This window comes from Bidens hawaiensis, unplaced genomic scaffold (genome assembly GCF_021521415.1).
Source record: "Bidens hawaiensis isolate Kalapana, Puna unplaced genomic scaffold, B.hawaiensis_p1.1 tig00002343_1, whole genome shotgun sequence".
Lineage (NCBI taxonomy): Eukaryota > Viridiplantae > Streptophyta > Magnoliopsida > Asterales > Asteraceae > Bidens > Bidens hawaiensis.
The window spans coordinates 1,182,959-1,208,572 of record NW_027491127.1 but is presented as its reverse complement, the minus strand read 5'-3'; the positions used below and the strand labels follow the sequence as shown (position 1 = coordinate 1,208,572).

The following is a 25,614-nucleotide window of genomic DNA, read 5'->3' as shown; positions in this document are numbered from 1 at the left end:
GGGCCCTAATAATACTCGAGGTATGATGTATGGTTGTATGGTAATGAAGAGGGAATCGAACCCTACTAATATTCGAGAACTAGGGATATTCGAGAACTAGGGAACCGAACCCTACTAATATTCGAGGAAAGAGGGTACCGAACCCTACTAATATTCGAGGAAAGAGGGTACCGAGCCCTAATAATACTCGAGGAAAGAGGGTACCAAGCCCTAATAATACTCGAGGAAAGAGGGTATCGAGCCCTAATAATACTCGAGGAAGGAGGGTACCGAGCCCTAATAATACTCGAGGAAGGAGGGTACCGAGCCCTAATAATACTCGAGGAAGGAGGGTACCGAGCCCTAATAATACTCGAGGATGTAGGGCGTAATGCTCTTTATAACGTAAGATATGAAAGCAAGTTAATACAAAAGAAAGTATGAAAGTATGAATGAAAGAATATAAGTTTGTGTATATTGTATAATGTATGATTAACTAGAACTCACTCAGCGTAGCTGACTTTTAGTATGCACGCAAGTGAGTAGGATGAGGCAGCTCGCTTGAGGAGACACGTGGCACTGAATAAGAGGCTAGCATCGGAAGACTCAAGACGTTTAAGTTTAATGTTTCGGTTATTTTGAAAGACAAGATGATGTTTTAAGACAAGATGTGTTTTGTTATGAAATGTTTTATGAAAGCTTTTATATTCCACGAATGTTTTAATTAACTCTGATATTTAGAACTGCGTTTATGAGTAAATCCAACACGAAAGTAGGGCTACCGGTAACGGGGCCTTACAAACGGGCTTGTGTATGGCTCGACCTTTCATCCCTTTCCTTACGCAAGACTTAGTTAAATTACAAGACTATAAGATGTGTTCCACATAAGACAAGTTCAATTAGGTTCCAACAAGTCAACAGTCAGACCAACTTTTCATTCTCTCGGGCTGAGCCTAACGACACATAGATTACAGAGTCTGTCCGTTTCAACTACAGTACCTTACGTGTGTTGATCTTACTGTTCACACGAAGATTCATATCAATTCCCACACAAATGCTACAAATAAGACACTATTTTTGATTTTTTTTATTTTGTTATATATAAAAACCAATAGCACGCACACACACTGATGTGACAGTCAACTAGCTGATGTACTATCATTTCTCATGTACATTCAAGTTATATTTATTTTTTCTAAAAGCAAAATAAAATTTACTTAAAAATATTTTTGGATTTTAAATAAAATTTTAATTTCTCTCCTAAATTTGTGCTAAATTGAAAAAAATAAAACAAATAAATTTATGTACAAATTTTATTTTTTTTACTGATCAATCTTTCATACCAAAGTAAAAGGCTTACCTTTTATCTTCAAGACATCATTTTCTCTATTTGTATGAATCCCCCCTTAAGAATAAGCTTGATCTTTGAGGTTCTGCATCCCTATGTAAGGCCCCGTTACCGGTAGCCCAACTTTCGTGTTGGATTTACTCATAAACGCAGTTCTAAATATCAGAGTTAATTAAAACATTCGCGGAATATAAAAGCTTTCATAAAACATTTCATAACAAAACACGTCTTGTCTTAAAACATCATTTTGTCTTTCAAAATAAACGAAACATTAAACTTAAACGTCTTGAGTCTTCCGATGCCAGCATCTTATTCAGTGCCACGTGTCTCCTCAAACGAGCTGCCTCATCCTACTCACCTGCGTGCATACTAAAAGTCAGCTACGCTGAGTGAGTTAATCATACACTATACAATACACAAAAACTTATTTTCTTTCATTCATACTTTCATACTTTCATACTTTCTTTTGTATTAACTTACTTTCATATCTTACGTTATAAAGAGCATTACACCCTACCTTCCTCGAGTATTATTAGGGCTCGGTACCCTCCTTCCTCGAGTATTATTAGGGCTCAGTACCCGCCTTCCTCGAGTATTATTAGGGCTCGGTACCCTCCTTCCTCGAGTATTATTAGGGCTCGATACCCTCTTTCCTCGAATATTAGTAGGGTTCGGTTCCCTAGTTCTCGAATATTAGTAGGGTTCGATTCCCTCTTCGTTACCATACAACCACCCTTTCCTTCTTTTATTAACTTTATCACATTCATACACGTAAGCATACATATCATACTTACCTTATACTTAGCGTTACAACCTGACAGTACGTGCAATATCCGAAGATCGTTCACGTACCGTCAAGCCATCATTCATACATATCACATCATTCACATAAGTCATACACTTATCTCTTAGGATAATCGTATTAACAAACATATCGAGTATGCACACAGCCCCGAAAACATAACACATAATTGGGGATAGAAACTCACCTGAACACGGTTACGTTCACCGTTAAACGTAATCCCTTTCTTCAGTTGTGCACGGCTGACTGTATAACAAGTATACATATCAATTAACTATCACTACTCATATCATCTTTCTAGTCTTAATTACTACCCACAACGAACGGGGGTTCGGGGGCAGCGCCCCTGGCAGCGGGGTCTAGGGGCGGCAGCCCCTAGCAGGGTCCAAGGGGCAGAGCCCCTGGCTGGGGTCGAGCTGTCATTAGGCGAACTTAGCTTTAGGCGAAGTTGTCATCAGGCGAACTTAGCTTTAGGCGAAGTTAACCTTAGGCGAACTTAGCTTTAGGCGAAGTTGTCATCAGGCGAACTTAGCTTTAGGCGAAGTTAACCTTAGGCGAACTTAGCTTTAGGCGAAGTTGTCATCAGGCGAACTTAGCTTTGCAGCGAAGTTGTCATCAGGCGAACTTAGCTTTGCAGTGAAGTTGTCAGCTGCGGTACTGTTCGTTCTTAATTCCTTAATCATCTTCGTTTCTTAACCAAATAACTCGATTTAGGTATCCACGGAATCGTCTGACCAGCGCCTACAAATCCCAACCATCAAATCGACCTAACATCGATGTTTAAAGGGTCCGATTTAGGCATATAGGTTACGGGTTCTTTTATCAATCGATTAACCCATCAAATCATAACCATTTTCAGTAAGTTTAGCTTTGTTGGATTCGTTTTTACCATACAAACACAGATCTATCATTTCTATACTAATCCAAACCTAAACGAACAAGTTCTCGATATAAACGTACCGTAAATGAGTCGAAATACGAACACGAGCTGGTCTTGTTGCTTTGGTTCGTCACGACGATCTAGCACCAACAAGCTCGGGTCCTCGCCTTTGGATCTTGGTTCGGGTCGTGTGTGTTTTGGAGTGTGTTAGAGAATAAGATGGAAATGAATGATGGTTTAGGGTTTAGGGGATATTTATATCCCTTAAAGCCCATGGACCTAAGGCCCATTCTCATTTAACCCATCTCAATTGATCTAAGTCCATGATCCGTTCTTTACTCGATATTAATTAATTAATAACGCGAAATCACAAAACGTAACTTTCTTTATTCAACATTATAAATTTTAGGATGATACAAGTCTTCCCTCCTTAAAGAGGTTTCGTCCCCGAAACCTAACTATTACATAAACAGACTAGGGTAAAACTTGCGCATCTCATCCTCGGCCTCCCAAGTAGCATCTGATCCCTTGCGGTGTTTCCATATATCTTTTACCAAAGGTATAATCTTGTGACGAAGCTGCTTCTCCTTGCGGTCAACGATCTCTATCGGTTGCTCGATGTAGTTCAATTGCTCATCAACCTCAATGTCCATCAATGGCACGAGAGACGTGTCATCAGCTAGACACTTCCTCAGATGAGAACATGGAAGGTTGAATGAATTCCTTCTAACTCATCGGGTAAATCCAGTTTATAAGCTACTTCACCCACACGATCTACAATCTTGAACGGTCCAATGTACCTCGGACTCAACTTTCCTCTTTTCCTAAAACGGATAATCCCCTTCCAAGGCGAGACCTTGAGCATCACATAGTCACCATCGTTAAACTCAATTGGTCGTCGCCGCTTATCTGCATAAGACTTTTTTCTGTCTTGAGCGGCTTTCATTCTTGCTTTGATCTGATCGAACTTTGAAGACGTTCCTTGAACCACTTCTAGGCTTCCCATTTCTTTCTGACCAATCTCACCCCAACACACCGGGGTTTTACATCGTCTACCGTAAAGCATCTCAAACGGTGGCTTACCAATACTTGAATGGTAACTGTTGTTATAGGAGAACTCTGCCAGATGCAGATGATCATCCCAACTTCCACCAAAATCTAAAACACAAGCACGTAGCATATCCTCAAGGGTTTGGATCGTCCTTTCAGACTGTCCATCGGTTTGAGGATGATAAGCCGTACCGATGTTCAACCTCGTCCCCATAGCTTCATGGAATTTCTTCTAGAACCTCGAAGTAAACCGTGTATCTCTATCAGACACGATTGATAACGGTACTCCATGCTTAGCCACAACCTCTTTAATGAACAAGTTTGCTAATGTTTCTGACGAGATAGCCTCTCGTATGGGCAGAAAGTGAGCACTCTTGGTCAAACGGTCCACAATCACCCTGATGGTATCATGTTGCTTAGCTGTACGAGGTAGCTTAGTTATGAAATCCATGGTGATGTGTTCCCATTTCCACTCAGGTATCTCTAGCGGTTACATCTTCCCATAAGGCTTTTGGTGTTCGGCTTTGACTTGTAAGCAAGTTAAGCACTTACTAACATAATCCACTACATCATTCTTCATTCCTGGCCACCAGTAATCTCTTTTCAAGTCTTGATACATCTTTGTAGCTCCAGGATGGATTAAGTACCTTGACATATGAGCTTCATCTAAGATTCGACTTCTAAGATCACCATGGCGTGGGATCCACATACGGTCGAACCTAGTCTTAACTCCATGAGTGTTTTCCATCAACTCATCTTGCTGGCCATAAATCCTTTCCTTCTTTACTAACCCTTCATCTACTAACACCTCTGACTGCACCTTGATGATTTCTTCAAAAAGACTGGGGTTCATGATCAACTTGTAGGACTTCACTGTTGCAAGGACTTCCTCATTCTTACGACTTAGCGCATCAGCGACCACGTTAGCTTTACCAGGGTAATACTTAATATCACAGTCGTAATCCTTTATCAATTCTAACCATCTTCTCTGCCTCATGTTCAATTCTTTCTGCTCGAAGAAGTACTTTAAACTCTTATGATCTGTATAGATAGTACACTTAGTACCGTACAGATAATGCCTCCATATCTTAAGAGCATGCACTACAGCTGCTAACTCCAAATCATGCGTCAGATAAGTACTCTCATGGACCTTCAACTGTCTAGACGCGTAAGCTATCACCTTCCCTCATTGCATCAACACGCAACCTAACCCTTGATGCGAGGCATCAACGCAAACAACGAAATCCTCGTCACCATCGGGTAGAGCAAGGATTGGAGCTTGCGTGAGTCTTTTATTTAATTCTTCAAAGGCTTCTTCTTGAAACTTTCCCCAACTGAATACTATCGACTTTCGGGTCATACCGGTCAGCGGTGCGGCTATCTTGGAGAAACCTTCGATGAATCTCCTATAGTAGCCAGCTAACCCTAGGAAGCTTCGTATATCAGTCGGATTCTGCGGAGTCTTCCAATTCGTTATCGCTTCAATCTTAGCTGGGTCCACGGTAATCCCTTCCGGATTAATCACGTGACCTAAAAATTGCACTTCTCTTAACCAGAACGCGCACTTCGAAAACTTGGCATACAGCTTCTCTTTCTTCAGAGTCTCCAATACCTCTCTCAGATGCTCAGCATGTTCAGACTCGTTCTATGAATATATCAATATATCGTCAATGAAGACGATAACCGACTTATCCAACATCGGCCGACACACCCTATTCATCATGTCCATAAATGCTCCAGGAGCATTTGTTAGACCAAATGACATTACGAGGAACTCGTAGTGTCCATACCGCGTTCGGAACGCTGTCTTAGGGATGTCTGCCTCCTTCACCTTCAGCTGATGGTAGCCTGATCTGAGATCTATTCTTGAGAACCAACTTGAACCTTACAGTTGGTCAAACAGATCATCAATTCTTGGCAAAGGATATCTATTCTTTACCGTAAGCTTATTCAACTCACGATAGTCTATGCACATTCTCATACTTCCATCCTTCTTTTTCACGAACAATACTGGTGCGCCCCACGGGGAAACACTTGGTCTTATGAAACCTTTGTCGAGGAGTTCTTGCAGTTGGGACATCAATTCTTTCATCTCGGACGATGCTAGACGGTAAGGCGCCTTTGCGACAGGTTGGGCTCCTGGTATTAAATCTATCTGAAATTCTATTTCTCGCTCCGGTGGCAACCCCGGAAGATCCTCAGGGAATACTTCTGGGTAGTCGCGCACAATAGGAACATCTTTCATTTCTTTTGTCTCGGCCGTAGCGTTGACGACATACGCCAGGTAGGCACTACACCCTCGCCTTAGCAGACCCTCGGCTTTTATCATCGAAATGACATTAAGCCCAGAACTTTCCTTATCACCATAAACTGTTACTGCACTACCATCCAAGGACTTTAACCTTATTATCCTACACTTACATACTATCTGAGCCTCAAACTCAGACAACCAATCCATCCCCAAAACCACATCGAACCCTCCTAAGGTCATAACATACAAGGTAACAGGGAACTCATGTCCCTCCAATTCTATCCTACAGTTCTTAACCATTTTTGTTATTTTAACCGAAGTGTCACTAGCGGTTTCAACTATAAGAGTCTCAGACACTCGGCAACATTTCATTTTAGCTAGTTTACTAAATGGTGTGGCTACGAAACTTTTGTTTGCTCCCGAATCAAATAATACAGTAGCGGAAACACCGTTCACTAGAAACCTACCTGTGACAACATCCGGAATCTGCTTGGCTTGTTCTTGGGTCAGCATGTAGGCTCTAGTTCTTGGCCTAGCTTGATCGGCATCCTTCCTTCCACTACTTCCAGCTTCACTCTCGGTACACTCCCTAGCAAAGTGACCTGTCTTACCACACTTGTAGCATGCGGGCTTAGAACTGCACTCATGAGCATAATGACCTGCCTTCCCACACTTGTAGCAAACATTCGACCCAAATCTATATTCTCCGGCATGTATCTTTCCACACTTATGACATGTATGCGAACCCTTTCCCCACCTACACTCACCACTGTGTGCCTTGCCACAAGTCTTGCACGACCTGTTCTCCCAAACTCTCGGCTGCTTGTTCTTAGGGTTCCACATCTGGGTACCGGGTCGTTTAGCAGGAGCGACCCATTTCTTCTCTTTCTTCTCGTCTCCCGCCACCACATCATCCGCAGCCAAGTCTGCATAGACCATTTCTGCGAGTTCGACAGCAGAATCGAAAGTAGCAGGTTTACTTGTCCTGACTAACATGCGGACTCTCTGTGGTAATCCCCTCACGTAACACTTGATTCTCTTAGCCTCAGTGTTGACCATATCGGGCACCAACCTAGACATTCGATTGAACTCGGTGGTGTACTCACGATGTGTCATTGTCCCAGCTTTCAAGTTTAGGAACTTCATCTCCGCCCTTTCAACCTCGGCGTCAGCACAGAACTTCATCATCACTAACTCCTTCAGATCGTCCCACTTCATCTCTTTGATCTCTTCACGGGTCTTCCTCTGCTCCACACTCTCCCACCAATACATAGCCTCATCTTCAAATGATTGGGTGGCATAACCGACAGCTTGGTCAGGACGACACTCGCTGATTCGGATAATTTTATCCATGGCGGTTATCCACTGAAGAGTAGCGATTGCGTCTCCTAAACCAGTCAGCTTAGGCGGGTCGCAACCTTTGAAGGACTTATAGTTGCAACCGCCTCGGCCTCTCTTCCTATCATCAACTTTCACAGACCTCACCTCACTTGAATCACCCTTTTCCCCCTCATCATCTTTCCTACCATTACCACCTGCCCCTTCAACAGTTCTTTAACGGCTTCCAGCAGACCCTCCCGGAGTAATATTCTTCACAGTAGTGGCTACAGCTTGAACAATAGCTGCTTGAATTGCGGGATCCAGTTGAACCCCTTCATTGTTTTCCGGGTTTCTTCCAGCTACGCTTCCTTCAGCTTCGGTGTTGGAAGCTGTCTCAACCGAAGGTTGCTGGACACGACGAGGCCTGCCGCGTCGTCCAGTGCGACCTCCAGCTCCAACAATGTCTCCAGCTCCAGCCATCGTATTCTAAAAGGGAAAACACAAACATCATCACTCAAGGAACTATTTAGTACAAGGATAGCAAGGCTAACAGGTAATAACAATGGCCAGCTGTGACTAGCTGATCACGTTGCTTTCCGTGTCCTATACACTTCCTTTTTTGAGTCTATTTGTGCTGGTTCTACTTAAGCAGTTAGTTAAATCAAACAATCAATTATTCCTATCCCTGTCGTTCACATATCTTTTCTTTCTCATCAACATATATCATTTAATCATACAATTTAACTTTACTGATCTTGCTTGAGCGACACATGGCATTCTTGGACTGGCATCTTCTTTCCTTTCTTACTTAAATCTCATTCTCTGTTCGAGTCTAAGCATGTAGGATGCTTAAATCTCTCGAACTTTGCTCTGATACCAACATGTAAGGCCCCGTTACCGGTAGCCCTACTTTCGTGTTGGATTTACTCATAAACGCAGTTCTAAATATCAGAGTTAATTAAACATTCGCGGAATATAAAAGCTTTCATAAAACATTTCATAACAAAACACGTCTTGTCTTAAAACATCATTTTGTCTTTCAAAATAAACGAAACATTAAACTTAAACGTCTTGAGTCTTCCGATGCCAGCCTCTTATTCTGTGCCACGTGTCTCCTCAAACGAGCTGCCTCATCCTACTAACCTGCGTGCATACTAAAAGTCAGCTACACTGAGTGAGTTCTAGTTAATCATACACTATACAATACACAAAAACTTATTTTCTTTCATTCATACTTTCATACTTTCATACTTTCTTTTGTATTAACTTACTTTCATATCTTACGTTATAAAGAGCATTACACCCTACCTTCCTCGAGTATTATTAGGGCTCGGTACCCTCCTTCCTCGAGTATTATTAGGGCTCAGTACCCGCCTTCCTCGAGTATTATTAGGGCTCGGTACCCTCCTTCCTCGAGTATTATTAGGGCTCGATACCCTCTTTCCTCGAATATTAGTAGGGTTCGGTTCCCTAGTTCTCGAATATTAGTAGGGTTTGATTCCCTCTTCGTTACCATACAACCACCCTTTCCTTCTTTTATTAACTTTATCACATTCATACACATAAGCATACATATCCTACTTACCTTATACTTAGCATTACAACCTGACAGTACGTGCAATATCCGAAGATCGTTCACGTACCGTCAAGCCATCATTCATACATATCACATCATTCACATATGGCATACACTTATCTCTTAGGATAAGCGTATTAACAAACATATCGAGTATGCACACAGCCCCGAAAACATAACACATAATTGGGGCTAGAAACTCACCTGAACACGGTTACGTTCAACGTTAATCGTAATCCCTTTCTTCAGTTGTGCACGGCTGACTGTATAACAAGTATACATATCAATTAACTATCACTACTCATATCATCTTTCTAGTCTTAATTACTACCCGCAACGAACAAGGGTCCGGGGGCAGCGCCCCTGGCAGCGGGGTCTAGGGGCGGCAGCCTCTAGCAGGGTCCAAGGGGCAGAGCCCCTGGCTGGGGTCGAGCTGTCATCAGGCGAACTTAGCTTTAGGCGAAATTTTCATCAGGCGAACTTAGCTTTAGGCGAAGTTAACCTTAGGCGAACTTAGCTTTAGGCGAAGTTGTAATCAGGCGAACTTAGCTTTAGGCGAAGTTAACCTTAGGCGAACTTAGCTTTAGGCGAAGTTGTCATCAGGCGAACTTAGCTTTGCAGCGAAGTTGTCAGCTGCGGTACTGTTCGTTCTTAATTCCTTAATCATCTTCGTTTCTTAACCAAATAACTCGATTTAGGTATCCACGGAATCGTCTGACCAGCGCCTACAAATCCCAACCATCAAATCGACCTAACATCGATGTTTAAAGGGTGCGATTTAGGCATATAGGTTACGGGTTCTTTTATCAATCGATTAACCCATCAAATTATAACCATTTTCAGTAAGTTTAACTTTGTTGGATTCGTTTTTACCATACAAACGCAGATATATCATTTCTATACTAATCCAAACCTAAACGAGCAAGTTCTCGATATAAACGTACCGTAAATGAGTCGAACTACGAACACGAGCTGGTCTTGTTGCTTTGGTTCGTCACGACGATCTAGCACCAACAAGCTCGGGTCCTCGCCTTTGGATCTTGGTTCGGGTCGTGTGTGTTTTGGAGTGTGTTAGAGAATAAGATGGAAATGAATGATGGTTTAGGGTTTAGGGGATATTTATATCCCTTAAAGCCCATGGACCTAAGGCCCATTCTCATTTAACCCATCTCAATTGATCTAAGTCCATGATCCGTTCTTTACTTGATATTAATTAATTAATAACGCGAAATCACAAAACGTAACTTTCTTTATTCAACATTATAAATTTTAGGATGTTACACCCTACGAGTTGAATGTTTGGACAAACCTTTTATAATGCAATTCATATCCTGTTTATTCCTGCACACTTAAAAGAGAAAATTAAAACGTTCATCACCAAGAACTCCCCCCTAGGAAACAAATAATTTAAGGTTTCAAAAACTTAAAATAATGGATATTTTCCTTGTCATTTGCCTGGAACAACTCATTCCATATTAATAAACATTTTATTTTGTGGTCGTTCCTGAACGCATAGCGGGATAAGTTGGACATAGAAACCCATGTCATGAATGTCTTAGGTTCCCTTGAGCATCAATATACGTGACCTCTTGCCAACTCATGTCTTTTCCATCATTAACAGACACATCTAGTTTTACAGGTTCTTTTTGTTGAGTTTTAACTTCCAAATATGTTTTGCTTTGGTAAACGTGAAAGAATAGAATTTGGAGTTGAACACTTTGAAACAAAACTCTCAACACTTTCAACACTCTTTGATTTTTGAAAATTTATATTAATTTTACCCCTTTTAAAATCATTTGAGTGCAAACTTGTCATGTTAACCTTGAAACCTTGAGTATCTTTCACCTGAACATGCTGATTTTTCACTTGACGGTAAAGGCACTCTTTCGCCAAATGCCCACCATTCCCACTTACAAAGCACGCCTTCATTCTTTGAATTTTCCTGACAAATTTCCAGTTATCGTCAGAAGGTTTAACCATTGAATTCACTTCCTTTGTTGTCTTAGGTGAAATCTTCTTCATTGGCTTAGAATAAGATGTTTCTCTTAATGTTGCCCTCCGAACTTTCATATAATAGGGTACATAAAAACGAGGAACACAGTTTCTTGCCATGTGACCCGGAATGCCACAATGATAACATGTCTCCCTTTTAACATAAGCAACACCAGGTGAACGGTCAACACTTTTAGATTTCTTAACTTTTTTAGGAGTTTCATTCACCTTGCAAAACTCTTTGTTAGAACAATTAAATGCATATTTTTCATCACTAATAGGCTTTATGAAAACATTTTTCATGGCAACACATGCACTAATTGAACTTGGCCTTTTCAAAGTTTCAAGTTTTTCTTTGTTTGACGACATATTAGAATCCTTTTTTATTTTCGTACACAACGCCTTCACCATCATAATTTCCACTTTCACAATCTCCAATCTTAACTTCGTTTGCACATGAAATAGAAATATCAAAATTGTTCACACGTTTAAATACAGGTTCAATTGGTTTGATTGAATATGTACCAACGGTCTCATTCATTTCATATTTACCATAAATCATGTGCTCCTCCATATATAGCCTATTCCTCTTTAGTTACTGGAAGAAAAATATAGTTATCATTAAAAGGAGGCGACGCATTACTAAAACCCAAAACCTCACCCTGTTTATAATTCCACGTTAACTGGTTTCAATCATGCTTTCAACAACCTTACTAGATATGCCGGATTTATTAAAATTACAAAAAACATTATGAAATTTTGCAGTTAACTTTGCAATTGTTTTAGATGCATCTAATTCGGCAGTTAATTTAGCAAACTTGTTCTTAGCATCTAAATAGTGACAACGTTTTACACTAAATTCATGTTTTAACCTAGAGATATCTTTCTTTTGAGCCTCGATATTTTCTTTATAAAGCTTTTCATTAGCCTTAAAGGTGTTGTTAGCACGTCTAACATCTTCCATCTCTCGAGTCATATTATCATAATTATTCTATAAAGCTTATTTTATCAATGCAAGTTTGAGAACATAAATTATGTGTTACCTTTGTTGGCATGGAAGAAATTGGAACGGTAAATGCCATGAATGTCCCTCGCAAACTTCGTAAACACTTATAACCCCACTTGTCAGATAGTAACCGAGAACACCCAAGTAGCTGAGAACGCGCAGTCAACCTGAGAACACGGCTCCCTTTAAATCTCTTTTAAACTCGTAATCACAATAACCGTGAAAACTGATGGATCCTGTAAACGATGGAATCTGAGAACCCTGAATGCCGAGAAAACCCGTGACGCGTAAAGTATTTTTTAAATCTTTTTTCCAAATTAACAAGCTCGATGATGATCAATCACCAACACGAACCTACTCTTTGATTTCGGATCAAACTATAGGATTTTTCTAGAAATTTTCCAAGGACAGATTAAGCCGCCTCGTTGCTTACTTAATTATTTTCTAATCACTACATGAATTTCTTGACGTGCTAGCCTTCTTGCTTCCTTAATTCTTTCAATTCCACGATTAAAATATAATTTTTTTTGAAAGGTGACCTTCATTAAAAACTAGCCAAGACGAACTTCTCCAAGAGAGAGAAGAACCGCCTAAAAGCAAGAGAAAAAATTACATCATAGAAAATTAAAATTACACCAATTTCGCCAGTCAACCGATCCCTCTTTATGTCTACTCCTATACAAAAGAAAACCCATGGATTTGACGTCCGCAACAATTTGGGCCACATTCATAGGTTTCCCATTATATATTTGATCATTTCTAGCCTTCCACATAGTCCAGCACGCCCCAATAATAACTCCATATATCCTCTCCCTTTTAGCGTCAACCAAATATGAGAACATCTTAATCACATCCAAAAGCGAAAAAACAAAAAATGTGGAATTTTGCACCATTTTGCTAACGCGATCCAAACCCCACAAGCCACCCGACACCCGGAGAACAAGTGATCAACTGATTCTTCTGTTTCCCCACAAAAAACGCATAAACCGTCCCCCACTTGAACATTCCGTCTTCGAAGAGCGTTTTGGGTAGGAAGCCTATCCAAACTCGCCCTCCACGTAAAGATATTACATTTATTTGGAATCCAACTACACCAACTATAAACATAACTATCTTCTCTAGGTTCATTACCTTTCAACCATTTTTTTCCTTCCTTAACCGAGTATCTACCATCCGACCCTTGGTTCCAAACCCGCATGTCTTCGTTTCCATTTAGATGTACACTAGAGTTCAAATATAATTGAGGTGCTTGATAGCTTCTCTTTGTATTTTGATGACCGAGATCTAATTCGAATCCCACAAATGCCGAGAACTCCCTTTAAATTATTATTATTATTATTATTATTATTATTATTATTATTATTATTATTATTATTATTATTATTATTATTTTTCGGAAACCTTCCCAGTATGCCTTCAAATTTTAGAAGGTAAGGTGGGTGCTTTTTAATTTTCTTCAACATCACCTTATGCTTGCCTCCTAAATGTCGACACCCCTATTCACTCAGAAATTAAGAATAAAACCCCAAGAACACAAGTGCCGTGAACCTAGAATGTGTGAGCATGTCTCGTAAACCACTATAACCCATGAATCAACAACGTTGTCAATCAAGTTAAATCCCAATATTTGAGTGATTTTTGAGATCTTTTAAGTTTGAAAAGATTTTCTTCAAATCTCCTTTCCGAAAGATCTCCTAAATCAGTGATGACTAAGCTGAATATTTGAATGGTCTTCAACAAAAATTTCCAGCAAGAAAACTATTTCTGAGCCACTAAATTAACTAACCCAAAATACAAACTACAATTAGTTACCCTGAAAACAAGAACACAAGCTCGAATTCTATAAGAGCACAATATCTTTAATTCAAGGGACTGAACACAATAGCAATACGATCGAACACTCCAAGATCAGCCTCGTTTTCTAGAAAATTTCAACAACTACCAAAATCTTGAATCCTTTATATCGAAACGAGCCAAGAAATAGGTTCTAGAGGCTCTGATACCAATTGTAAGTCCCAAATCTGGATCATTACAATGCAATATCAAATAAACATGTGATTGGGCGAAATCCAGAAGTAGATGAAAATAACACAAACACGAGATTCAAAGCACACGTCTATTATAAACGTCGGGTACTTAATCCCACAATAATAAACCGATTACATCTTTAGAGAGAAAATAACCAAAGTGTCTAACCTAACAAATGATAAAACCATAACTTATATAGGTTAGTACAAGCTAAACAGGCCAAGCCCAAGCCCAACCAAAATCCATAGGGATTTTCGATTGACACTCTACAGTTAAAACTGAAATATAGGACTAGTGATGATTACAACTTGTTCGGTCAATCCCTATTTAAGCAAATCCATATCATGTGATGGTTGATATGCATTAGCTGGGATAACACTATAACCGCCAAGCGGCTATCGAGAATCAACTAACTAACATGTCTCAAAATGAGGCGTACTTAATCGATGCATATCGCTAACCAACCCAACATAAGTCTTTATGGCCAAGGTTAAGCTTGAATTATCAATAAAGTTGAGAATTTATTTTATTATGTTTTATTTTAGTTATTTGAATTATAATAGGTTTAGCTAGGAAAGGTTTCGTCTTGGAGAAGAAGTTAATTAATTTGCTTGGAAAACAAGTCTAGTAACACTATAAATTGGGGTCTGGATTATTTGTTAATTTCGTTTGATTATATAAAAAGAGTCGAGGGTTGTCACCCAAATATCTCGTGTTTTTTTGTGTGTTTTGATTCGATTGTTTGATCCAACAATTGATATCAGAGCTACGGCTCGTATTCGTGTAATGTTTCGCCTTATTCAACTTCAAAAGCTTTATTTAGTTGAGAGGTTTTGCCATTAAGTTTGTACGTAACCTGCAAGCAAGAATTGTTCGATTGGAAAAAAACAAGTTACAATCCCTTGGTTACATAGCAAAATAAAAAATTCGGTTACTTTTTAGCCTGTTCGTTGACCAAGAAGTAAAAGGATTTATAATATTATTCTTTTTTGGAGATATTGAAAATCCCAAAGTCAAAAAGTTTTTTTTTGTTTTAGCCACCAAACATTCTCCACATTAGTATGTTCTTTTGCATATATATATTGAATGAATTAATTGACACAATTGTTTGTCTTGTACGATACATAAACTAAAAGACAGCCATATATTCTTCGTATTTGCGGATCAAGTTATCGGATTTTCTTTTGAGTTCGATCACTGAGCCATGGTTGGTGATAAAGAAGCGAATCCTCAGGAACAATGAAAGAATCAATAAGTGGTTTTGTTTTGAAAGCACCGAAGTTAACTTAGACCAACTATGCAACATGGTTTGTTATGGTGAAAATTATTTTGGGTGCAAGTGATTTGCAAGATGCGATTGAAAAGGAAAAGGGGACATGAATTGAAGAAAGAAAGAAGTTTATGGCATTAGGTGTTATCTTCCAAATCCTACTTGAAGATATTATGCTTCAGATTACCAAGTATTCAGAACCGAAAAATGTTTGGAAAACATTAAGAGTTCGTTATCTTGGTGCAGAAAGAACTCAGAAAGCTTGTGTTTAAAAGGTAAGGACCGAGTTAGATGGGTTGAAGATGGGGGAGACAGAAAGTATTGATGATTATGCAGAGAAGTTAGGTGAAGTACAGTCATAGTAGAAGAGCTTAGGAGCGGTACTTGAAGAAGAGATTTTGGTAAGAAATTCTTGAACTATATGCTAGATAAATATTTACCTATTGTTTCTTCGATAGAGCTACTCACAAACATCAAAACAATAGTGTTTGAAGATTTGTTTGGACATTTCAAGGCATATGAAGAAAGAAACAAGTTCAAGAATGTGAACGGAAGTTAATCCCAAAGTTAGCTCTTGTTCACCTAAATCAAAAAGAATGTTGAAAACTACCAAGGAAGTGGTAGAGGCTGTGGAAGATATAACGAGCAAGAACGAGGGAATCCAATATGGAATAGTGAACGTGACAATTATGAACGGGGAGAAGACCATAAAAGAAACCCTAAAGAATGGCAAGACATAAGAAAGTATGTAACGTGCTACAACTATGATAAGTTGGGCACTACTCGAACGAATGTAAAGAACCAAGCAAAGGGAATGGAGAAGTGAATTTGACAAAGAAAGAAGATGATATTGATTCTGCTTTGTTCATGGCAGTTTTTCAATAAAGAAAGTAAGTTTGAATGAAGAAAGGGTTATCCCAAGTGTGTTTGAAAAGGATGAAAATAATGAAGGAACATGGTACTTAGAAAATGGTTCAAGTCATCATATGTTAGAAAAGAAAGATTTTTTACTACCTTGGATGAATGAGTTTCGGGTCAAGTGAAGTTTGGTGATGGATCCTAGATCGAAATCAAAGGTAAAGGTAACGTTACTGTGGTAAGTAAGACTGGTGAAAAGAAAACATTTTGTGATGTTTCTATATGTCTAAGTTAAAGACCAATCTTCTTAGCTTAGGCCAGTTGGATGAAGAATGATGTAAGATTGAAATAGCCAATGAGATTTTGAGGCTACGTGATTGATGATGATGGTTCAGAGAAATCTGAATAGGATGTACAACATCAAGCTTCATGGATGTTGTAATTCTAACAACTTTTAAGATGAAAAGAGTGAAAGTTATAATGTGAAATCGATTAAGAGTCAAGGGTTGTCACAACAATATCTCGTGTTTCTTTGTTTGTTCATTTGTTTGATTCGATTGTTTGATCCGCCAGAACCAATAAATAAACAAACCCAAATACTTATGTGTACAAAACATAACTCAAGAAACAAATAAACACGTACATACATGTTAATAAATAATCCGTGCTACGAAATTATAAATTAGTATAATTGAGAACTTTGGTGCCACAAAGTTTTAAGGTTATGACTTAGACTATTTATATAATTAGTTTCAAGAATAATTCAAATTGTTGAGTTGGTTTGATTGTTTATGGAAAGCTTCCCAAGTCTTGTCTCCATTGTGTAGCAACTTTTCTATTCTTTTATTTTCCTTTTTAGTAATCCATGTGTTGATTTCCTTTTTCTTATTTTTTAGTTATCCATGTGTTGATTGTTGTATTAGGTTTTTTTTAATCATGTTTTATTTGTTTATATTTTTTTGAATTTGACGAAATTATTTTTTAGGTTTGGTTTTCGTGCACGTAATGAACCTAATTGATGCCGATGGAATTTGCATCGAGTCGTCACCTTAACGCCAATGTTTTGTCTTAATAATGTTAACTTGACGTAACTATTTTTAGGTTTAGTTCTGAAACTTAACAAACATAGATGATATCGACCAAGTGTAACGACTATATTTTATAGGATTTGCCTAGACTCACCGACTCAACAGCCGGGATCGACAACGCTTGCGTTTTACCAACTCCCGAGTTTTACTAATCTATGCCATCCCGTTGGTTCATCTCGATTTTCATATTTTTTTTGTTTTAGTTCCGGTATCATAATACATTTAATTGAAACCGATCGAATTCATGTAAAATTAACACCTCAACATTCGGGGACTGACAACGCTTGTGTTTTTCCAACCTGTCAGGCTCAACGCGTCGGGTGAAACACTAGTTTATTATAACAATAAACCAAGTATACTAATTGTTATGATAAATGTTCATTAGTTCATACCTAAACTAAAATGGGTCTTAAACAAGTAATTAAAACAGGTTGGCTGATGTCTTCTAAATAGGAAATTAGTATAGTTTTATTAAGATTGTTATTTTTTAGTTTGTATTATGTTAATAGATATCTATAATATATATAAACGAAAGCTCAAAAATCATACGTGTCGTGATGTGGTCACTCCCCCTTTTATGGAAGCCACTAGATTGCTTAATTTTTAAATAGAGGTTTCTCATGCATTTGACTTGAATTCACGGGTATGGGTCTTACCAAACACAGAGAGTCCTTAAACGAGTTATAACATCTCATTAGATTAAAAATTAATCTCACCAAATATTTGATATGAAAATCCTATAAAATAGGGACATACTAAAAATTAATATTTTTTTTTCAAAAAAAAAGATATGATTTATAATTAAGAAACAATTTTATATTAAAAAAAAAAAATCGGGTCATGGGTTTTACCAAACACATATAACTTTTAAACCGGGTTATAACATCAAATCCTAAGTATATAATTATTAACTTCCTTACAATACATAACATTAAAATCAAATATCTTATATATATATAAACGAAACCTTTAAAAGCTCTATGGTTGCTCTCTACATTCTCTCAAGGCACCAGATTGCATTATTTGTAAATAGAGGATTCTAATGCATTTTGCCCGAATTCACGGGTATGGGTGTTACCAAATCCAGATATTCCTTAAAAAGGTTATGACATCTCATTATATTAAAATTTAATCTCATCAAATATTTGATATGAAAATCCTATAAAACAGGGATATATTAAAAACTAATATATGATTTCTTTAAAAAAATTATTTTAATTAAAAAACAATTTTATAGTAAAAAAAAAATAAGCGGGTCATAGGTCTCAACAAACCAAAATAGCTTTTAAACCGGCTATAACGTCTCATTTATTTGTGAAACTCTTTCTTTATTAAATACTAAGTACTATTAACTTTTGTATAATAAATAAAATTGAAATCTAAAAAATATATAAACATTATAAACGAATAATGTAATACAGGGGATAAATCTAGTTTTATATATTTTTGTGTTTCTGTTTCAATATAAAATATAGTAGTTTGTTTTTTATAATCGTGTATTATATTGGATGATGACAATTAGTATCATATGGGTTTTGCTAGGCCGATCTACTGATAAGACATTAAGGTTGCTTGATTCCGGAAATGCCATATTAGTAGAAATTGTTACAGGAATTACAGTATGGCAAAGCTTCCATTATCCAACAGATACTTTTCTTCCTGGTATGAAATTGGATTCGCTCCTATATCTGACTTCCTGGACAAATGAGACCGATCCAAGCCCGGGAAGCTTTGTTTTCCAAAGAGCGGAAGACACGAATCAATATGTAATTTGGAATTCAGCTAAAACAAGATATCAATGGAAAAGTGGAAGTGGGTCAACAAAGAGTTTTGATGTAGAGCGATTATTCATAGATGCATACTACTTGCTATCTAACACCACCAAGCCACCAAACAAAACAAATTATTGCAATACAAAACAACACAAACCAGAAATTAATTACTGCAACTATACGGCTAATTACTTCGTCTCCAAGAATTACCCAAGGTTATTGATGAATCATACCGGAAACATACAGTATTATAGTTGGACAGAACATGCTAAACAATGGGTTCTGAATTGGCAAGTGCCAGAGGATGAATGCAGTATATATCGGGTGTGTGGAAAGTTTTCAGTTTGTAACATAAGTGATACTTTCAATTGTAGTTGTTTGTTCGGATTCGAGCCTATTTCACCTCTAGATATGTCGGCTGGGTGCAAGCGAACGTACCCTCTTTGTGCTGGCAATGATGAATACTTTTTTAATATGTCGATGATAAACATTGAAAATCCAAATCTTCCAGTTGTATATTTTAAAAATGAGTTAGATTGCAAGAAGAGGTGTCTTGAAAATTGTGACTGTGGAGCTTATTCTTTTACTGCTGCAACTACAGATGAATTTAGGAGTGGTCGTAGTAATGATGCAAATAGCAGTTGCTGGATATGGGAATCAGATTTAAACAATCTTCAAGCAAACGGGAGACATAATATTTCTATTCGTGTTTCGAAAGGTACTTCATTTAAGTATAAAACTTTTGTACTTTCTTCCAACTTTCTCATTAGGGGTCAGCGCTATAAACACACTGTAGGACATCTAATCTTACACCGTTGTGTATCATTGTTTTGACAAAAAAAAAACTTAGACCGTCTATGGTGATCAGAATAGCCGTCTGGATATTGGCCGGACGACTGTTCTGAGTAATAATTTTCGAAGCTTGATTCTTTTGGCCAAAACGGTTGTCTGAGTTTTTTTGGATGGTTTGATGGCATGAAATCAGATGAGGTGGTGTAGTTACATAACATGATCCTTCTCTTTATTGTTTCCTTTGTTCATCATATCTGACACATACTTATTGTATTGTAGGCAACCTCAACCATGCAAAAGGATCTTCTGGTGAAGAGGCACACATTTTGATCGTCATAATGGCAATTCTTCTGATCTTATTGTTAGGAAGTCTCGGCTACATCTACTACAGGAGATCAATCATTGGTGAACAAGGTAACTAACTAGCACCTGCAATTACAAGCAAAAAACGTATTGGCTCATGTATCCTTTGTTGGGATTACGGGATGCAAAACACAAAGGTTTTGAAAAAAGAATTTAAGATAGGATAAACAGAGAACTATCTTTGAGAAACACAAATAAATTACATACACTCATGTATTCAACCACACATTTGATCTTACGTTTTACATTGACAAATGACCTATTCATACGCTGATAGGCTTCCAACATGACCATCATAAGGTATCAATTTAACTACGATAACTAACTTCTATAATCGTTAGCGGTAACTACCATATTTGACGATAACTAGTTATCGATGTTAAGGTGACTTAAATATCATTTGCAAAATAATATAAATGAAGTTTAAGTTTACTGTTTGCCTTTTCTAATATCCTTACCAAGTCAAGAATAAAAATATAGAAAGAATTTTCAAAAAAGTGTTGGATCAATAACCGTAGAAATAGATAAAAATTTAACCTAAGAATGGAACTTTATGACAAGAGAAACCTTAAAATAAGATAGAAAAACAAATCAGGAAAAATGCATTGATCAACATTGAAGTAAAATAAAGCAGCCAAGACAATAACTCATGGTTAAGACTAGGAAAACCATAACTTATTCCAACATAATTGAAGATATAACAACTACTTATTTGACAATTACATCAGCAGTTGTTGTTCCCTGTGTTTAGGAATAAATTCTAGTAATAGTGAAAGATGGGCCATAGAATTACTAGATCCAGATCAGTCAAGGACTGAAGATACAGAAGGCCTTGGGGTGCTGTTCTTTCAACTAGAAAGCATACTAGCTGCGACAGATAACTTTTCGGAAGCTAATAAGCTAGGAAGAGGAGGTTTTGGGCCAGTCTATAAGGTTTTAATAACCAACATTTAATTATGAACTAACTTACCAGTTTAATGAATAATGCACATATATATATAATCATTTTTATAATGTCATTAGGGTAAGCTTATTGGAGGACAAGAAGTGGCTGTAAAGAGATTGTCTAGTGTTTCAGTCCAGGGCTTAGAAGAATTCAGAAATGAGGTGATGTTGATCGCTAAACTTCAACACCGGAATCTTGTTAGATTGCTAGGATATTGCATGAAAGGAAATGAAAAGATACTTGTATATGAGTATATGCCTAACAAAAGCTTGGATGCATTCATATTTGGTAAGTTTTACAGTTTCCTATATCCACATCTAAAATTCAGCATAATATTTAGCGTAAACTAACATCGTATTCAATCATCTTTGTTGCAAGATGGAGAACCAAGAATAACACTGGATTGGGCAAAACGATATGAGATTATAAGAGGAATTTCTCGCGGACTTCTTTATCTCCATCAAGATTCTAGATTGAGGATTATTCACAGAGATCTGAAAACAAGCAACATTTTATTGGATGGGGAACTAAATCCAAAAATATCGGACTTTGGTCTGGCAAAGATAGTTCAAGGAAAGGAAATGGAAGCAACCACCAATAGAGTTGTTGGAACCTAGTAAGTACACCAACATGAACTTTATCATTAGAAGAAAAACCTAAGTGAATATGTTCCTAGTTTCTGATTCAATCTACATTAGGTGTTACCTTGTTCCTTAGTTGAGAAAAAAAGGCATATCTTGAGAACAATGTAAAATGCTAAATATTGCAATAGTTATCTGGAAAAGGCGGAAACCGATAAAATAATCACTTTATATCATGATCGAGAAACAAAATAGGTTAGATTAAACATTATACATACGGAAAAACTGGTAAATTTACTTGGAACAGTTGGTAACTAGAAAGTTCTACATGTTTATTTTCATGATATAAATAGACAAGAGTATCATGATATTTCTCATAACTTCCTATATACAGCGGCTATATGGCTCCAGAGTATGCACTGGAAGGATTTTTTTCAGTTAAATCAGATGTTTTTAGCTTTGGAGTAGTTGTTCTAGAGACTATCAGTGGAAAAAAGAATACGAGAACTCTTCAACCGCGACAAAATTTAAGCCTTTTAGGTTATGTATGTTACTTCCTTTCCCCATAGCTCTTATCCTAGTATTTGTATAAAATCCTAATTTGCAAGAATTGACAGGCCTGGAATTTGTGGAAAGAAGGTATGCCATTTGAATTGATGGATCAAAGGCTAGTAGAATCTAGCAATTCCATCGAGGTATTGAAATGCATAATTGTTGGGCTTTTGTGTGTGCAAGAAGATCCAGGAGATCGTCCTACAATGTCTAATGTTGTTTTGATGCTTGCGGGTGATATCACAAGCCTTCCAAATCCAAAACAACCAGCTTTTGTAACACGTAAAACCTTGTCCACCTCTTCTTCGTCTTCCTTTAGACCAGATCAGACAATAACTCTAACTCTCCCTGAAGGGCGGTAAGGAAGCATGATATGCTTGTTACCCAGGAAGACTTAAGAATAATAATAATAATAATAATAATAATAATAATAATAATAATAATAATAATAATAATAAATCAACAATTGATTGGATTGTAAATGGTTATTGAATTTTCATTGATTTTGGAGTGTATTTATACATTGTGGATCAACACTTTCAATCGACGCATTGGTTCATCAGATCGACTCAAGTTTTACCCTAATCGATATCACACACAAAGATTTGTGTGTTTACAAGTTTAACCCTTCTAATACACATAGCCATTAAATACTAACTGAAACGTACTTTGACTTTTTGTCATTAACTAACCCTAAACTCTACATGGGAGGGGTTAATTCGAACATTTACTGCCTTAATCACGAACATGTAAATATAGAGTCTTTTGATGCATGTGAAATGTATAAATAAATTTGTGGAATCAATAAAAAAACGCTTAATAGAACATCGGCAAGTGTACAGACCGCGTAATAGAAATATGCAGTAAGTCCAACATCGACAAGCTAGAATTCGATTTTAGATATCGACAAGGCCGGCCCTTAGGTAGGGCAACCCGGGCGGCCGCCCGAGGCACGTAAATTTTGGGGGCAAAAATTTTGATATATATATATTTTTATATATAGTTTCAAATCTTTATTATATATTAAATAGGTATAGATCTTAATCATCTTAAATATATTGGACCCAAAGCCCTTTTTATCCATAATCCATTATATTTATTGGGCCCAAACTAAGTTTAAAAACTAAATGAAAAAATAACATTAAACGTCGTTTGAAAAAATAAGCTTATACATTTCGTTACTCGTTAACACCAATGGGCCTTTTTATTTCGTTTCGGCCGAGGTATTTAATTTCTCGGAGACGCCCCTGGATATCGAACCTAGGGATATCCTTTAACAGTTTAAGAAACAGACCTAAAATGGAATTCTAGCTTTTAAAATAGTTTGTCTGTTTTAAAAATGATAATAACAAAAAGAGTAAAATGTTATTTTCGTTCTTGTGGTTTGGCAAATAATGCGAATTTAGTCATAAAAGTTTATTTTTTACATATGGGCCCTCTATGTTTCCCATTTCTTTCCAATTACATCCAAATCACTAACTTCGTTTAATTTTATCGTTAAGTTACTCTTTCTTTATTATAATACTTATTTCAGTGAACTGCGATTTTCGCCCCCTGGCTTGTCCAAATCTGCAGTTTTAGTCCAGTAGTTTCAAATTTGCAATTTTCTTCCATATGGTTTCATTTCACTTGCAATTAAACCCGAATCCCCTAATCTCGTTACGTATGGCCGTTAAACCCATCAGTGTACCCTTCACGTGTGGGATAGTTTTGCTCCTTTTTTTCCTTTTTCCCCAAATACACCTCAATCTCTCACGTGAGGGGGGGGGTTGCGAATTAGGACTGAGATTTATTTGAGGAGAAAAACGACAAAACTGATCGTCACATGAGGGGCACATAAATGGGTTAACGACCAGACTTAGCGAGGTTAATAAATTCGGGTTTAATTGCAAGTGAAATGAAACTACAAGGACGAAAATTGCAAACTTGAAACTACTGGACTAAAACCGCATATTTGAACAAACCACAAGGACGAAAATCGCAGTTCATTGAATTAAGTATTATAATAAAGAATGAGTGAAAAAACATGTCTAACCCTGACTTAATCATTAAAATTAACGGGGTTAGTAAATTGGATGTAACTGGCAAGAACTGGGAAACGTGGAGGATCCATATGCAAAAAATAAACTTATTAGACTACATTCGCATTATTAATCAAACCATAAGGACGAAAATGACACTTTACTCTAACAAAAATAATTAATTATCAAAGAAGTTGTGAACAATATCAAGAAAGATATTCACCTAGGCTATGCAAGCTTTATGATAACTAATAAATCAATGGGTTCTAATGAGTTACAGACCGGTTTCAATAGATGAATCAACTATATGCAACTAGGGCTCAATAAATCACTTGATCAATCACAAAAGAAAACACTAAATCACAAATTAATCAACGATAACCGCACCGTGTATATTCTATGGTCCCGTAAATATATATAGGTCACATGGTCAATCTCCCAATCAAGATACCTTAAGGTCATGGTCAGAACACTTTAGGTTTTGGGGAAATAATGCAACTATAGGTTTAATAGCTTGGTTTACATGACAACCTAATTAGCATGGCAATTCTATGTGTCCCATAACACTTACTAAGCAAAAAGTAGGAAACAAAACAAACTAACTCCTCCTATCATAATCCGACTAGATAGAGATGTACCACTAACATTAACATGATTCAATGATTCAAATTCCTATGGTGATGTCTAGCATAATATTACTAGACACATAAAGTATACTGCCAACAAGCAACCCTAATATCATAAGGCTGAGGGGTGTGGGGGCTTTAATGGGGGCTTTAATGGGGGCTCCAACCAATAATATTATGACGTGTGGCAGAGAGAGAAACTGGATAAGGGGGGTGTTGGAGCCCCCGTTGGAGCCCCTGGCCCTGGTATGGGGGGCTTTAATGGGGGCTTTAATGGGGTATAATTATATAGGAAAAATATTTTTTTTTTTGGTTTGGTCGGCTCTCAACGGTCAAAAAACCATCAAATCCCGTGCTTTTCTCTCTCTTCTCCCGCTAACCAGCTTGCGCCTGCATGTTTTTCCGCGCTAGCGCCCCGGTGGTGTGGTGTTAGCCTGGAGGCGCGAGCGGAGGGGCTCTAGCGCCCCCGTTGAAGCCCCACACCCCTCAGCCTAACACATAGAATGAAATAAT

At 37.5% G+C, this 25,614-nt stretch overlaps 1 protein-coding gene across 1 annotated transcript; it reads left to right on the top strand.

Moving 5' to 3' along the window:
* The first annotated feature begins 18,959 nt into the window (after nucleotides 1-18,959).
* LOC143618917 (G-type lectin S-receptor-like serine/threonine-protein kinase At4g03230) lies at nucleotides 18,960-23,012 on the top strand. Its single transcript, XM_077090963.1, has 7 exons — nucleotides 18,960-19,938; nucleotides 20,292-20,426; nucleotides 21,127-21,308; nucleotides 21,399-21,609; nucleotides 21,700-21,937; nucleotides 22,297-22,447; nucleotides 22,520-23,012. The coding sequence occupies exons 1-7, from the start codon at nucleotides 18,960-18,962 to the stop codon at nucleotides 22,814-22,816; spliced, it is 2,193 nt and encodes a 730-aa protein (XP_076947078.1). The 3' UTR covers nucleotides 22,817-23,012.
* Nucleotides 23,013-25,614: the final 2,602 nt, after the last annotated feature.